The sequence below is a fragment of the Pristiophorus japonicus genome, chromosome 14 (genome assembly GCF_044704955.1).
Source record: "Pristiophorus japonicus isolate sPriJap1 chromosome 14, sPriJap1.hap1, whole genome shotgun sequence".
Taxonomy (NCBI): Eukaryota; Metazoa; Chordata; class Chondrichthyes; family Pristiophoridae; genus Pristiophorus; species Pristiophorus japonicus.
Window position 1 is genome coordinate 64,985,911 of NC_091990.1, and position 13,136 is coordinate 64,999,046.

The 13,136-nt window shown below is 47.8% G+C and overlaps 1 protein-coding gene across 15 annotated transcripts in view; it reads left to right on the forward strand.

The window, feature by feature from the left end:
* Positions 1-13,136, forward strand: part of col16a1 (collagen, type XVI, alpha 1) — a 618,256-nt gene that overhangs the window by 248,104 nt on the left and 357,016 nt on the right. For all 15 annotated transcript variants that reach the window (XM_070899262.1, XM_070899261.1, XM_070899260.1 and 12 more), the window contains 2 exons: positions 6,140-6,175; positions 13,054-13,107. In XM_070899262.1, coding sequence (XP_070755363.1) covers positions 6,140-6,175; positions 13,054-13,107 — 90 coding nt within the window. The remainder of the gene's footprint in view (positions 1-6,139; positions 6,176-13,053; positions 13,108-13,136) is intronic.

A 13,136-nucleotide genomic window follows, 5' to 3' on the forward strand; every position in this document is an offset into this window, starting at 1 on the left:
AATCTAGATAAATGACATCTACTGCATTACCATCGTCTACTCTCTCTGGTACCTCCTCAAAAAATTCAATGAGGTTGGTCAAGCAAGACATTCTCTTTTGAAATCCATACTGACTATTCGTTATTATATTTTTGGTTTCTCTTTAGTAGGGATTCCATTATTTTTCCTACTACTAATGTTAAGCTGACTGGTCTATAATTCCCTGAATATGTTCTATCCGTCTTCTTAAATATAGATATTACGTTAGCTATCCGCCAGTCTCTGGCACTACACCTTTTTCTAACAAATTATTAAATATGTGTAGTAAGGCCTCTGCTCTCTCTTCCCTAGATTTTTAAAATGCGTGGATGCAATCCCTCCGCACCAGGGGTTTATCCTTTTTGAGTTTGATTAGTTTCTTTTATTTTAAATGTACTTATCTCATTACTAATCCCATCATCCAATTTCATGTCGACCTGTTCTTTCTCCTTTGTAAATACTGTAAATACTAACAGATCAAATAAAGAATTTAGGAGGAATTTCTTTACACAGACAGTGGTGTGAATGCAGAGCTTGCGGACACATGGAGTGGTTAAAGCAGTGATCATTGACACATTTATGGGGAGATTTCATACATGCATGAGTGAGAAGGGAATAGGGGAATATAGGGACAAGGTAGGAACAGGTACTTCGAGTGGGAAGAGACTCGTGTGGAGACCTCCAGATAGCAGTGATAAAGTAGCAGGACAAGTAAACATGGAGATCAGAGACGCTTGTTGCAAAAACAGAGTGGTTGTAATGGGAGACTTTCATTTTCACATAGACTGGAGAAGCAGAGCAGCTCATGTCCCAAAGACAGTGAATTTCTTGAGCGTATTCGAGGCAGTTTTCCAGAACACTATGTTTCTGAATCAACAAGAGAACAGGCCATCTTAGATTTAGTGATGAGTAATGACCTGAATTAGTCAGTAATCTAACGGTAAGGGAACACCGAGCTAGCAGTGACCATAACATGGTAGAAATCAGTATTGGGTTTGAGAGGGAGAAGGGTGAGTCACGAAGCAAGGTTTTAAATTTAGGTAAAGCGGACTTTGGAGGCAGAAATTGACCACAAAAGATTGGGCAGAACTATTAACTGATAAAAATGAACAGTGAGAAGTGTTCAAAGGGGTACTTGGTAGAATGCAAGACGTGTACATATCCCTAAATGGCAGGAGCTCAACTTTTATTTATTCATTCATTCACGGGAAGTGGGCGATGCCACCAAGGCCAGCATTTATTGCCCATCCCTGATTGCCCATCCCTGATTGCCCTCGGGAAAGTGGTGGTGATCCGCCTTATACAACTAAATAGCTTGTTGGGCCATTTCAGAGGGCATTTAAGAGTCAACCGCGTTACTGTGGGTCTGGAGTCGCATATAGGCCAGACCGGGTAAGGACGGCAGATTTCCTTCCCTAAAGGACATTAGTGAATCAGGTTTGTTTTTATGATGATCCAGTAGTTTCATGGTCACCATTACTGATACTAGCTTTTTATTCCAGATTTATTTAATTTTGCTGGCTGTAAAGCGCTTTGGTCCAGAGGTCGTGAAAGGCGCTATATAAATGCAAGTCTCTTTTGCTTTAACAATTCAGTTTACAGCAACAACAACTTGTATTTATATAGCACCTTTAACGTAGTAAAACATCCCAAGGTGCTTCACAGGAGTGTTATAAGACAAAACAAATAAATTTGAAACCGAGCCACATAAGAAGAAATTACGGCAGATGACCAAAAGCTTGGTCAAAGAGGTAGATTTTAAGGAGTGTCTTAAAAGAGAAAAGAGAGGTAGAGAGGCGGAAAGGTTTAGGGAGGGAGTTCCAGAGCTTAGGGCCCAGGCAGCTGAAGGCATGGCCACCAGTGGTTGAGCAGTTGTAATCATGGATGTTCAAGAGGGCAGAATTTGAGGAGCACAGACATCTCAGGGGCGGGGGGAGAGGTGGTTGTGAGGCTAAAGGAGATTACAGAAATAGGGAGAGGCGAGGCCATGGAGGGATTTGTAAACCAGGGTGAGAATTTTGAAATTGAGGCGTTGCTTAACTGGGAGCCAATTTAGGTCAGCGAGCACAGGCGTGATGGAGTGGGACTTGGTGCAAGTTAGGACACAGGCAGCTGAGTTTTGGATGACCTCAGGTTTACGTAGGGCAGAACGTCGGAGGCCAGCCAGGTGTGCGTTAGAATAGTCAAGTCTAGAGGTAACAAAAGCATGGATGAGGGTTTCAGCAGCAGATGAGCTGAGGCAGCGGCGGAGACGGGCGATGTTATGGAGATGGAAATAGGCAGTCTTAGTTGTGGCATGGATATGTGGTCAGAAGCTCATTTCAGGGTCAAATATGACACCAAGGTTGCGAACAGTCTGGTTCAGCCTCAGACAGATGCTTTGGAGAGGTATGGAGGCAATGGCTAGTGAACACATTTTGTGGCCGGGGACCAAAGACAATGTCTTCCCAATATTTAATTGGAGAACGTTTCTGCTCATCCAGTGATGGATGTCGGACAAGGAGCCTGACAAATCTGGAGACCATGGAGGTGTCGAGAGAAGTGGTGGTGAGGTAGCGTCAGCGTACATGTGAAACCTGAACCTGTGTTTTTGCATGATGTTGCCAAGAGGCAGCATATAAATGAGAAATAGGAGGGGATCAAGGATCGATCCTTGGGGGACACCGATGCAGAAGTGGAAAGAGAAGCTATTGCAGGTGATTTTCTGGCTACGATTATGCTAGTGAAGGAACTCCTACACGGCAGGCAATCCCCAGGTGAGCAGAGGAAACGTTTCAAGGACACGCTCAAAGCTTCTCTGATAAAGTGCAGCATCCCCACTGACACCTGGGAATCCCTGGCTCAAGACCGCCCTAAGTAGACGAAAAGCATCCTTGAGTCTTGTCGCCAAGAGCATGCAGAAAACAAGCGCATAGAGCGGAAGGAGCGTGTGGCAAAACAGACTCCCCAACCACCCTTTCCTTCAACCACTGTCTGTCCTACCTGTGACAGAGACTGTAATTCCTGTATTGGACTGTACAGTGACCTGAGAACTCACTTTGAGTGGAAGCAAGTCTTCCTCAATTTCGAGGGACTGCCTATGATGATGATGAAGGCACAATATGATATTGCTGTCACCCAGAAACAGGTGGACATTTGGGGGGCGAAATTGCCCTCCGCCCCAAGCGGGGTGGATAATTTGAAATAAGTGATTATTCTCGACCCGAATCCTTGAGGCGGAGAATACAGCAAAATTGCCCTCTTTTTCTTTTTCAATGTGTTGGGGCGGTGTTTCGGTCGGCTGCGGGGCAGAAGTGGGTCGGGAGCAGGGCGGAAGGCGGGTGCACGTCACAATGTCCCTCCCCTTCAGTTAAAGAGCAGGGCTGCTGTGAGTTCTGCAGCCACTTTAGTACTGCGCAGTGGACCACCAGGGAGGACTTCGGCCGGACTAGCGACCCGGAACCCAAGAAGGAGTGCCAGGCTGCAGCCCAGCTGAACCCATGGCTGCCATTGTCGGGCCGACTTCAGAGTCAGCCTGACAATTAAAATAAAATGGCGGTCGAGGCAGTGTGCCCTCCCCTTTAAGGTCGGACGCACTGCCCAGCCACTTGCATCTTCCCACCGGGAAAAGCTGTCGAGGGCACTGATTGGCAGCGGCTCTGCTCCCGCAGGACAATTTCCCTTGCGGGGCGGTAAGGCGTCGGCGTATGCCCGACGGGGTGGGAACCCATTTCTGCTGCTCCCGGCCCGGCGGCAATTTCTGATGGGTTGGCCCATCCACCTACCCCTGGTTGGAAAGGCCTTATCGCCCCATTCCTTAAGGAGGGGGGCAATTTTATCCCGTAGGACTCTACAACGTGGTGTGCCTGACAGGTCACCAGTCTGTCATTTTTATGTAGTCTGTGATAGACATGTTTAAAGACAGGATCAAATACACAATATAGGTCACTATACATTAGTGAGTATAGTGCACCATCTAGTGGCCCATCTATAAAATAGGTCCAGAAAATGCTGGAAAGCAGCATCTGTGGAGAGAGAAACAGAGTTAACGTTTCGGGTCGCGACCCTTCGTCAGAACTGCCGAATGTTCGAAAAGAGCACATTCTTAAGCACTGAAAGGGGGAGGGGAAGAAAGAACAAATGCGAAGGTCTGTGATAGGGTGGAAGGCAGGAGAGATTAGAGAGATAAAAGGGATGATGGGCCGAATTGAAATGGTAATAGGATGTGAATGGCGGAATAATGATCAGCTGCCATTGGAGACAAAGATTTTTTTTTTTAAATATGGTGGGGGGAGTGCGGGGAGGGGGTGCGGGAAGGGAGCCAAAGATGGGCAGAGGTTATGGTCTGAAATTTTTGAACTCAATGTTGAGTCCAGAAGGCTGTAAAGTGCCTAAACAAAAGATGAGGTGCTGTTCCTTGAGCTTACATTGAGCTTCATTGGAACAGTGCAGGAGTCCGAGGATGGAGATATCAGAGTGGGAGTGGAGTGGAGAATTAAAGTGACAGGTGATCGGAAGCTCAGGGTCACACTTATAGACTGAATGGAAGTGTTCAGCAAAGCAGTCACCCAATTTACGCTTGTTCTCCCTAATGTAGAGGAGAACCACATCGTGAGCAGCAAATACAGTATACTAAATTGAAAGAAGTACAAGTAAATCACTGTTTCGCCGGGAAGGAGTGTTTGGGGCCCTGGACAGTGGCAAGGGAGCATGTAAAAGGGCAGGTGTTGCTTCTCCTGCGCTTGCACGGGAAGGTGTTGTGGGAAGGGGAGGGGGTGCTGGGGGTGACTGCGGAATGGACCAGGATGTTGCGGAGGGATGCTGAGAGGGGAGGGGAGGGGAAGATGTGATTGGTGATGGAATCATGTTGGAGGTGGCAGAAAAGGCGGAGGATGATCCCTTGAACTTGGAGGCTAGTGGGGTGAAAGGTGAGGACAAGGGGAACCCTCGAATTTAAACTGGAAATGTTGCACTGACTCTCCCAAAGCTCTCAACTGAAAAACATTTCCTTACTTGTGTAAGTAAACAACGAGGGAAATGAGAGATAGTATAAAACTAAAAGGAACATCTTGTACAAATGTAAAGATTAATGAATATCCAGAAGGCATTCAACTAGGTTCCAGATACGTTAACAAAAATGTACCCGAGTACAGATCCCTGGAGGAGACCACTAGTCACATCCTGCCAATTTGAGTACATACACCCATTATGCCTACTCTCTGTCTCCTACCTCCTAACCATTCGCTACTGATGTCACTTGGTTGCTTCCAATTCCACGCACTGTTAACAGACTCTTGTGTGGGACCTTGTCGAACGCCTTCTGGAAGTCATTTAAATAACATCCATGGACACTCCCTTATCTACCACGTTAGTTACCTCCTCAAAATATTCACCTAGGTTAGTTAGACATGGCTTACCCGTTACACATCCATGCTGGCTCTCACTGATCAGCCCATATTTATCCAAGTGCTCAGTCACTCTGTCCCCAATAACAAATTCTAGTAACTTCCCCACAACAGACATTAGTCTATTAGCTCTATAATTTCCTAGTTTATCTCTCTTGCCCTTCTTAAGTAATGGAGTGACATTGGTAATTTTCCAATCCAAGGGATTCTTGAATCGACAGAGGTTTGGAAGAGCATGACTAAAGCTTCTACAATTACCCCCACCTACTTCTTTTAATACCCTGGGGTGAAAACCTTGGAGATCTGTCTATCTTTAATCTCATTAGTTTCTCCAGCAACATTTTTTAACTTGTATTGAATGGAGTTCGTTCCTTCCCTTGATTTATTGTTAGTTTTCCTTGTATCTGCTATTTTATCTTCATTCTGTACTGTGAAGATTGATTTCCAATTAGAGTGTGACCTGTGTTTGTCATTAAGACATTATTCTTAGCCACCCTCTCTCTCAATGTATTTCAGAAGGCTTTAGTGTTGTCCTTGATAGCTCTCGCTTTTTTGCAGCTTCGTGAAAAGTTTGTAAAAAGCACTGGGTTAGTTTAAACATCCTGTAAGTGTAAATTTGCGGCTAATCAGGTAGGGCCAAGTCGAGATAATTGAGTGTGCATGAAAATGGGGGCTTTAATCAGACTTGAATTGCTGACTATTGTACACTGTTCACGTGACAAGTCTCTATTTTGCAGGGTAACATCGGCAAGCAAGGATTCACTGGGAAAGCCGTGAGTACAGTGATCATTTCTCATTTACTTTACAATCTTCTGTCTCATCAGCCACGATAGGACCAACACACAACATTAAACCGAGCCTTCATACAGACTGGAATGAAGCACCAGAGACAGGGATTCAACTGTAAGAAACAGTGAAATTGCTGTCACAGCAGCCTAAGCTCTGCACTCTGGGCCCCAACATTCATTCCAGCTCAAGTTAAAGCTTTGAAAGTCTCCTCTCTCCACTGACTGTTCGGCTTCTATATGCAATGAGGGTGAGACAGCCACTGCCCCATGAGTGAGTCCCTGGCATAAAAAGCTTACTTAGTATTAACCTATGATGCAGTGGGACAGTGTAGAGGGAGATTTACTCTGTACCCAACCCATGTTGTACCTGCCCTGAGAGTGTTTGATGGGACAGCAGAGAGGGAGATTTACTCTGTATCTAACCCATGCTGTACCTGCCCTGGGAGTGTTTGATGCAACAGTGTAGAGGGAGCTTTACTCTGTTTCTAACCCATGCTGTACCTGCCCTGGGAGTGTTTGATGCAACAGTGTAGAGGGAGATTTACTCTATCTAACCCATGCTATTCCTGCCCTGGGACTGTTTGAAACATAGAAACATAGAAAATAGGTGCAGGTGTAGGCCATTCGGCCCTTCGAGCCTGCACCACCATTCAATATGATCATGGCTGATCATGCAACTTCAGGACCCTATTCTTGCTTTCTCTCCATACCCCTTGACCCCTTTAGCCGTAAGGGTCACATCTAACTCCCTTTTGAATATATCTTATGAACTTGCCTCAACAACTTTCTGTGGTAGAGAATTCCACAGGTTCACAATTCTCTGAACATTGTACAGGGAGAATTATTCTCGTGCTAACAAGAGTCAGAGGCCCCAAAATTCATGGTCCCGGGAAGGACCATTACTGCCCATGTCAAAATCGAATGGCCGCCACTGTGGGCTCAACTGGCCACCCCGACATAGATTGGGCCCGGGAGGTCTTGCAGCGATGTGGGCCACCACCGACTCTCGTGGCAGTGTGGGATATGCAGCAGTAGTGACGCGCTAAAAGTGCGCACCGCTGCTGCTCTGCCCCCGGACCCATTTTCAGCACGAAGAAGCCGGTCCTTTAGCTGACGGTGCCCCTACCAGCTTTTTGGGCAGATTGGCAGAGATCTCGGAGCCGTGGATGCAAGGGCAGACATCGATGATGACGTCCAGCATCGCCTTCACCGTGCCAGTGCAGCCTTTGGTTGCCTGAGGAAGACAGTTTTTAAAGACCAGGACCTCAAATCTGGCACCAAGCTTATGGTCTACAGGGCAGTAGTGATACCTGCGCTCCTCTATGGCTCAGAAACGTGGACTATTTCCAGCAGACACCTCAAAACACTACAAAAGTATCACCAACGCTGCCTCCGCAAGATCCTGCAAATCCTTTGGGAGGACAAACGCACCAACATCAGTGTTCTTGCTCAGGCCAACATCCCGTCTCGAAGCATTGACCATGCTCAATCAGCTCCGCTGGGCGGGCCACATTGTCCGCATGCCCGACACGAGACTCCCAAAGCAAGCGCTCTTCTCGGAGCCTCGGCACGGCAAGCAAGCACCAGGTGGGCAGAGGAAACGCTTCAAGGACACCCTCAAAGCCTCCTTGATAAAGTGCAATATCCCCACCGACACCTGGGAGTCCCTGGCCCAAGACCGCCCAAAGTGGAGGACGAGCATCCGGGAGGGCACTGAGCATCTCAAGTCTCGTCGCCGAGAGCATGCAGAAACCAAGCACAGACAGCGGAAAGAGCGTGCGGCAAACCAGGCTCCCCACACACCCTTTCCTTCAACCACACTCTGCCCCACCTATGACAGAGACTGTAATTCCCGTATTGGACAATGTGGACCATTTCCCATATCTCGGGAGCCTCTTACCAACAAGAACAGACATTGACCGACGAGGTTCAACACTCCTCCAGTGCGCCAGTGCAGCCTGAGGAAAAGAGTGTTAGAAGACCATGCCCTCAAAACTGCCACCAAGCTCATGGTCTACGGGGCTGTAGTAAAACCCCCCCTCCTTGGAGCAATACCACCAACGATGTCTCCGCAAGATCCTACAAATCCCCTGGGAAAATAGACGCACCAACGTTGGCTTCCTCGACCAGGCCAACATCCCCAGCATTGAAGCACTGACCACACTCGATCAGCTCCGCTGGGCAGGCCACGTTGTTCACATGCCAGACACGAGACTCCCAAAGCAAGCGCTCTACTTTGAACTCCTTCACCAATTGAGCCAAAGGTGGGCAGAGGAAACGTTACAAGGACATCCTCAAAGCCTCCCTGATAAAGTGTAACATCCCCACCACACCTGGGAGTCCCTGGCCAGAGACCGCCCTAAGTGGAGGAAGTGCATCCGGAAGGGCGCTGAGCACCTCGAGTCTCGTTGCCGAGAGTATGCAGAAATCAAGCGCAGGCAGCAGAAAGAGCGTGCGGCAAACCAATCCCACCTTTCCCTCAAAGACTATCTGTCCCACATGTGACAGAGACTGTGGTTCTCTTATTGGACTGTTCAGTCACCTAAGGGCTCATTTTTAGAGTGGAAGCAAGTCTTCCTCGATTCCGAGGGTCTGCCTATGATGATGATGATGATGATGATGTTCAGCCACCTAAGACTCACTTTTAGAATGAAAGCAAGTCATCCTCGACTTTGAGGGACTGCCTATGATGGTCTTACGCGTGCCTAACCTGCGACTTTGCCTCCGTATCTCCCCAGTGGCTGCCTCATGGGTCTGGGAAGACTGCTTTGCTATGTTCCCTGCGTGGAAGCTGCAGATGTCCTTCTGGGATGCCCTCAAGCAGCTGTGGGCCTGGAAGTCCCGGCTGGAGATTGGTCAACACCCTCCTGGGAGGGGTCAGTCTGGCTTGGCTCGGGCGAGGCCTTGCGTGGGGGCACTGACGGAGTGACAGGTCTGGGGCCAGGAATGCTACGAGCCGGAGGGAGCTCATCATCCGTATCGTGGCTCGAGGAGCCTGAGTCACTCACCAGGGGCAACACAATACCACCATCACCAGCAATCTGAGGGAGCTCAGGTCGGTGCTGTGGTGCCACACCGGAAGGTCCCCCACGGCCCGTGGTGGACCCAGCCGCGAATAAACACTGAGGTCTCTGGGGTGCATCGACCTGAGACTGCATGAGAGCAGCCAGAGTCTGAAAGCCGCCAGATGTAACGGCACTGAGACACTCCGTCGACTCTTGCAGAGCCGCGGCCATCCTCTCCAAAGCAGCACCCATACGCTCGTTCCCTCGCGCCTGTGCTGCAATGACAGCTGCCACATCACCCTAATGGTGAATGTCCTGTGGGAATAATGCCCCAATTAAGACTGCAAACTTTCAGGTTTGAAGAGCAAATAAGACTGGAATACGTTTTTGTGGTCAAAAAGCTGAATTTGGATCCAATGGCCACCGCAAACGTTGTGGTGCTAATCAGGGAGAATAGGCCTTAACACCGCCAACTTTCTGGCTGCACTGAATTTCGGCTGTAGACATTTTTCGAAACTATTTGTTTCACGCAAGTAACGATAAATGAAGACAGACATCCTCAAGCATTGATAATTTATATCAGGGTTATTGTTCACTCAATGCCCAGTGTGTTGTGCCAGTGAGGAGGCAGCTGCTCCTGTTTGCCATCCTGTCTGGAGTAAAAATAAAACGGGGAAGGTGGCTCAACTGTGGCTAACAAAGGAAATTAAGGATAGTGTTAAATCCAAGGAAGAGGCATATAAATTGGCCAGAAAAAACAGCAAACCTGATAACTGGGAGAAATTTAGAATTCAGCAGAGGAGGACAAAGGGTTTAATTAAGATAGGGAAAATAGTGTACGAGAAGAAGCTTGCTGGGAACATAAAAACTGACTGCAAAAGCTTCGATAGATATGTGAAGAGCAAAAGATTAGTGAAGACAAACGTAGGTCCCTTGCAGTCGGATTCAGGTGAATTTATAATGGGGAACAAAGAAATGGCAGACCAATTGAACAAATACTTTGGTTCTGTCTTCACGAAGGAAGACACAAATAAACTTCCAGAAATACTAGGGACCGAGAGTCTAGTGAGAAGGAGGAACTGAAGGATATCCTTATTAGACGGGAAATTGTGTTCAGGAAATTGATGGGGTTGAAGGCCGATAAATCCCTAGGGGCTGATAGTCTGCATCCCAGAGTACTTAAGGAAGTGGCCCTAGAAATAGTGGATGCATTGGTGATCATTTTCCAACAGTCTATCGACTGTGGATCAGTTCCTATAGACTGGAGGGTAGCTAATGTAACACCACTTTTTAAAAAGGGAGGGAGAGAGAAAATGGGTAATTATAGACCGGTTAGCCTGACATCAGTGGTGGGAAAAATGTTGGAATCGATTATTAAGAATGAAATAACAGCGCATTTGGAAAGCAGTGACAGGATAGGTCCAAGTCAGCATGGATTTATGAAGGGGAAATCATGCTTGACAAATCTTCTGGAATTTTTTAAGGATGTAACTAGTAGAGTGGACAAGGGAGAACCGGTGGATGAGGTGTATTTGGACTTTCAAAAGGCTTTTGACAAGGTCCCACACAAGAGATTGGTGTGCAAAATCAAAGCACATGGTATTGGGGGTAATATACTGACATGGATAGAGAACTGGTTGGCAGACAGGAAGCAGAGAGTCGGGATAAACAGGTCCTTTTCAGAATGGCAGGCAGTGACTAGTGGAGTGCCGCAGGGCTCAGTGCTGGGACCCCAGTTCTTTACAATATACGTCAATGATGTAGATGAAGGAATTGAGTGTAATATCTCCAAGTTTGCAGATGACACTCAACTGGGTGGCGGTGTGAGCTGTGAAGGGGACACTAAGAGGCTGCAGGGTGACTTGGACAGGTTAGGTTATCCACTTTGGGGGCAAAAACGCAAAGACAGAATATTATCTGAATGGCGGCAGATTAGGAAAAGGGGAGGTGCAACGAGACTTGAGTGTTATGGTTCATCAGTCATTGAAAGTTGGCATGCAGATAAAGCAGGCGGTGAAGAAGGCAAATGGTATGTTGGCCTTCATAGCTAGGGGATTTGAGTATAGAAGCAGGGAGGTCTTACTGCAGTTGTACAGGGCCTTGGTGAGGCCTAACCTGGAATATTGTGTTCAATTTTGGTCTCCTAATGTAAGGAAGGACGTTCTTGCTATTGAGGGAGTGCAGCAAAGGTTTACCAAACTGATTCCAGGGATGGCTGGACTGACATATGAGGAGAGATTGGATCAACTGGGCCTTCATACGTTGGAGTGAGGGGGATGAGAGGGGATCTCATAGAAACATACAAGATTCTGACTGGACGGGACAGGTTAGATGCGGGTAGAATGTTCCCGATGTTGGGTAAGTCCAGAACCAGGGGATACAGTCTAAGGATAAGGGGAAGGCCATTTCGGACTGAGATGAGGAGAAACTTCTTCACTCAGAGAGTTGTTAACCTGTGGAATTCCCTGCCGTAGAGAGTTGTTGATGCCAGTTCATTGGATATATTCAAGAGGGAGTTAGATATGGCCCTTATGGCTAAGGGGATCAAGGGGTATGGAGAGAAAGCAGGAAAGGGGTGCTGAGGGAATGATCAGCCATGATCTTATTGAATGGTGGTGCAGGCTCGAAGGGCCGAATGGCCTACTTCTGCACCTATTTTCTGTTTCTATCCCCTGAGACCATTTATATGAGCTGGACAGACTGCATCCTCGGCCTGGGTGTTCACCTGGTAAATCAGCAAGAGAATGGGAATGGAGCTGTAGGTCTCTTCGTGGCCTCGAGATTGAAGCCTTCTGGCTGCTGCCGGAGAGCAAATTGTCTGACGGGAGGAGGGGGGGCGCGGTTGAAATGAAAATTTAAAAGTTACCCTGAGGTCGTCAGTCCGCTCGCAGGATCCCCTCAGTCCATGCGGGTCTGGTGCGGGCCTTTGTGCCTGGTTTTCACAGGTGGCCCTCTGTTGTAGTGATGGCTTGTTCTAAGTGCAGGGGAGCAGGATGCCCCTCCTTCCTCATTGCAATCGGCAATCTGGTGCTAGGGCCAGGCCCACTTTCACTGACTGCGGAGGCCCCAGGATATCCCGGGAGCGGGTGGGGTGTTGGTGCAGGCAAAGGGGAGACCTGAGGAAACAAATTTGCCCCCAACTCGCTACGACAATTATCCAGGACTGAGGTAAAAGGAAATCTCCCCTTTTTGTTTCCTGTGAGGAATTTTCGGCTAAAATGAGAAAGTGAAGAAAAATCTTCCACAATGATGGATCCTCCCAGCCAGCCTCAGCAAGGCTCTGCGAGTTCCGGGTGCCCTCGGGACCCCCAGGCTTAGACCCTTCTCAAGACAGACACGTCTTCAGTAAAAGAAGTTGCGTGTACCAATGTTTGTTTTGATGCCAGCCATGACTCAGTGGTAACACCCTCACCTCCGAGTCAGAAGGTCACGATTCAAATTCCACTCCAGAGACCTGAGCACAAAATCTAGGCTGACACTCCAGTGCAGTACTGAGGGAGTACTGCACTACCTGAGGTGCCGTCTTTCATGTTGAGATGTTAAACCAAGGCCCCATCTGCCCTCTCGGGTGAATGTAAACAATGCCACGGAATAGGGGAATTCTCCCCGATGTACTGGACAATATTTATCCCTCATCCAACATCACTAGATGATCTGATCATTTTCTCATTGCTGTTTGTGCGACCATGTTCTGCACAAATTGAAGGCAGCATTTCCTACATCACAACAGAGACCGCACTTCAAAAGTATTTCATTGACAGTAAAGTGCTTTGGGATGTCCTCAGGTCATGAAAGGAGCTATATCTGTAAATTTCCATCACCCTTTGCCAAAGCTGCATGTTCTTTTCTTGTTGATAGGGCAAGCGTGGTAATCAGGGGCTCCCTGGGCATGAGGGCGAAAAGGGCAACAAGGTAAGTGTTAATCTCTAACCCTCACTTTT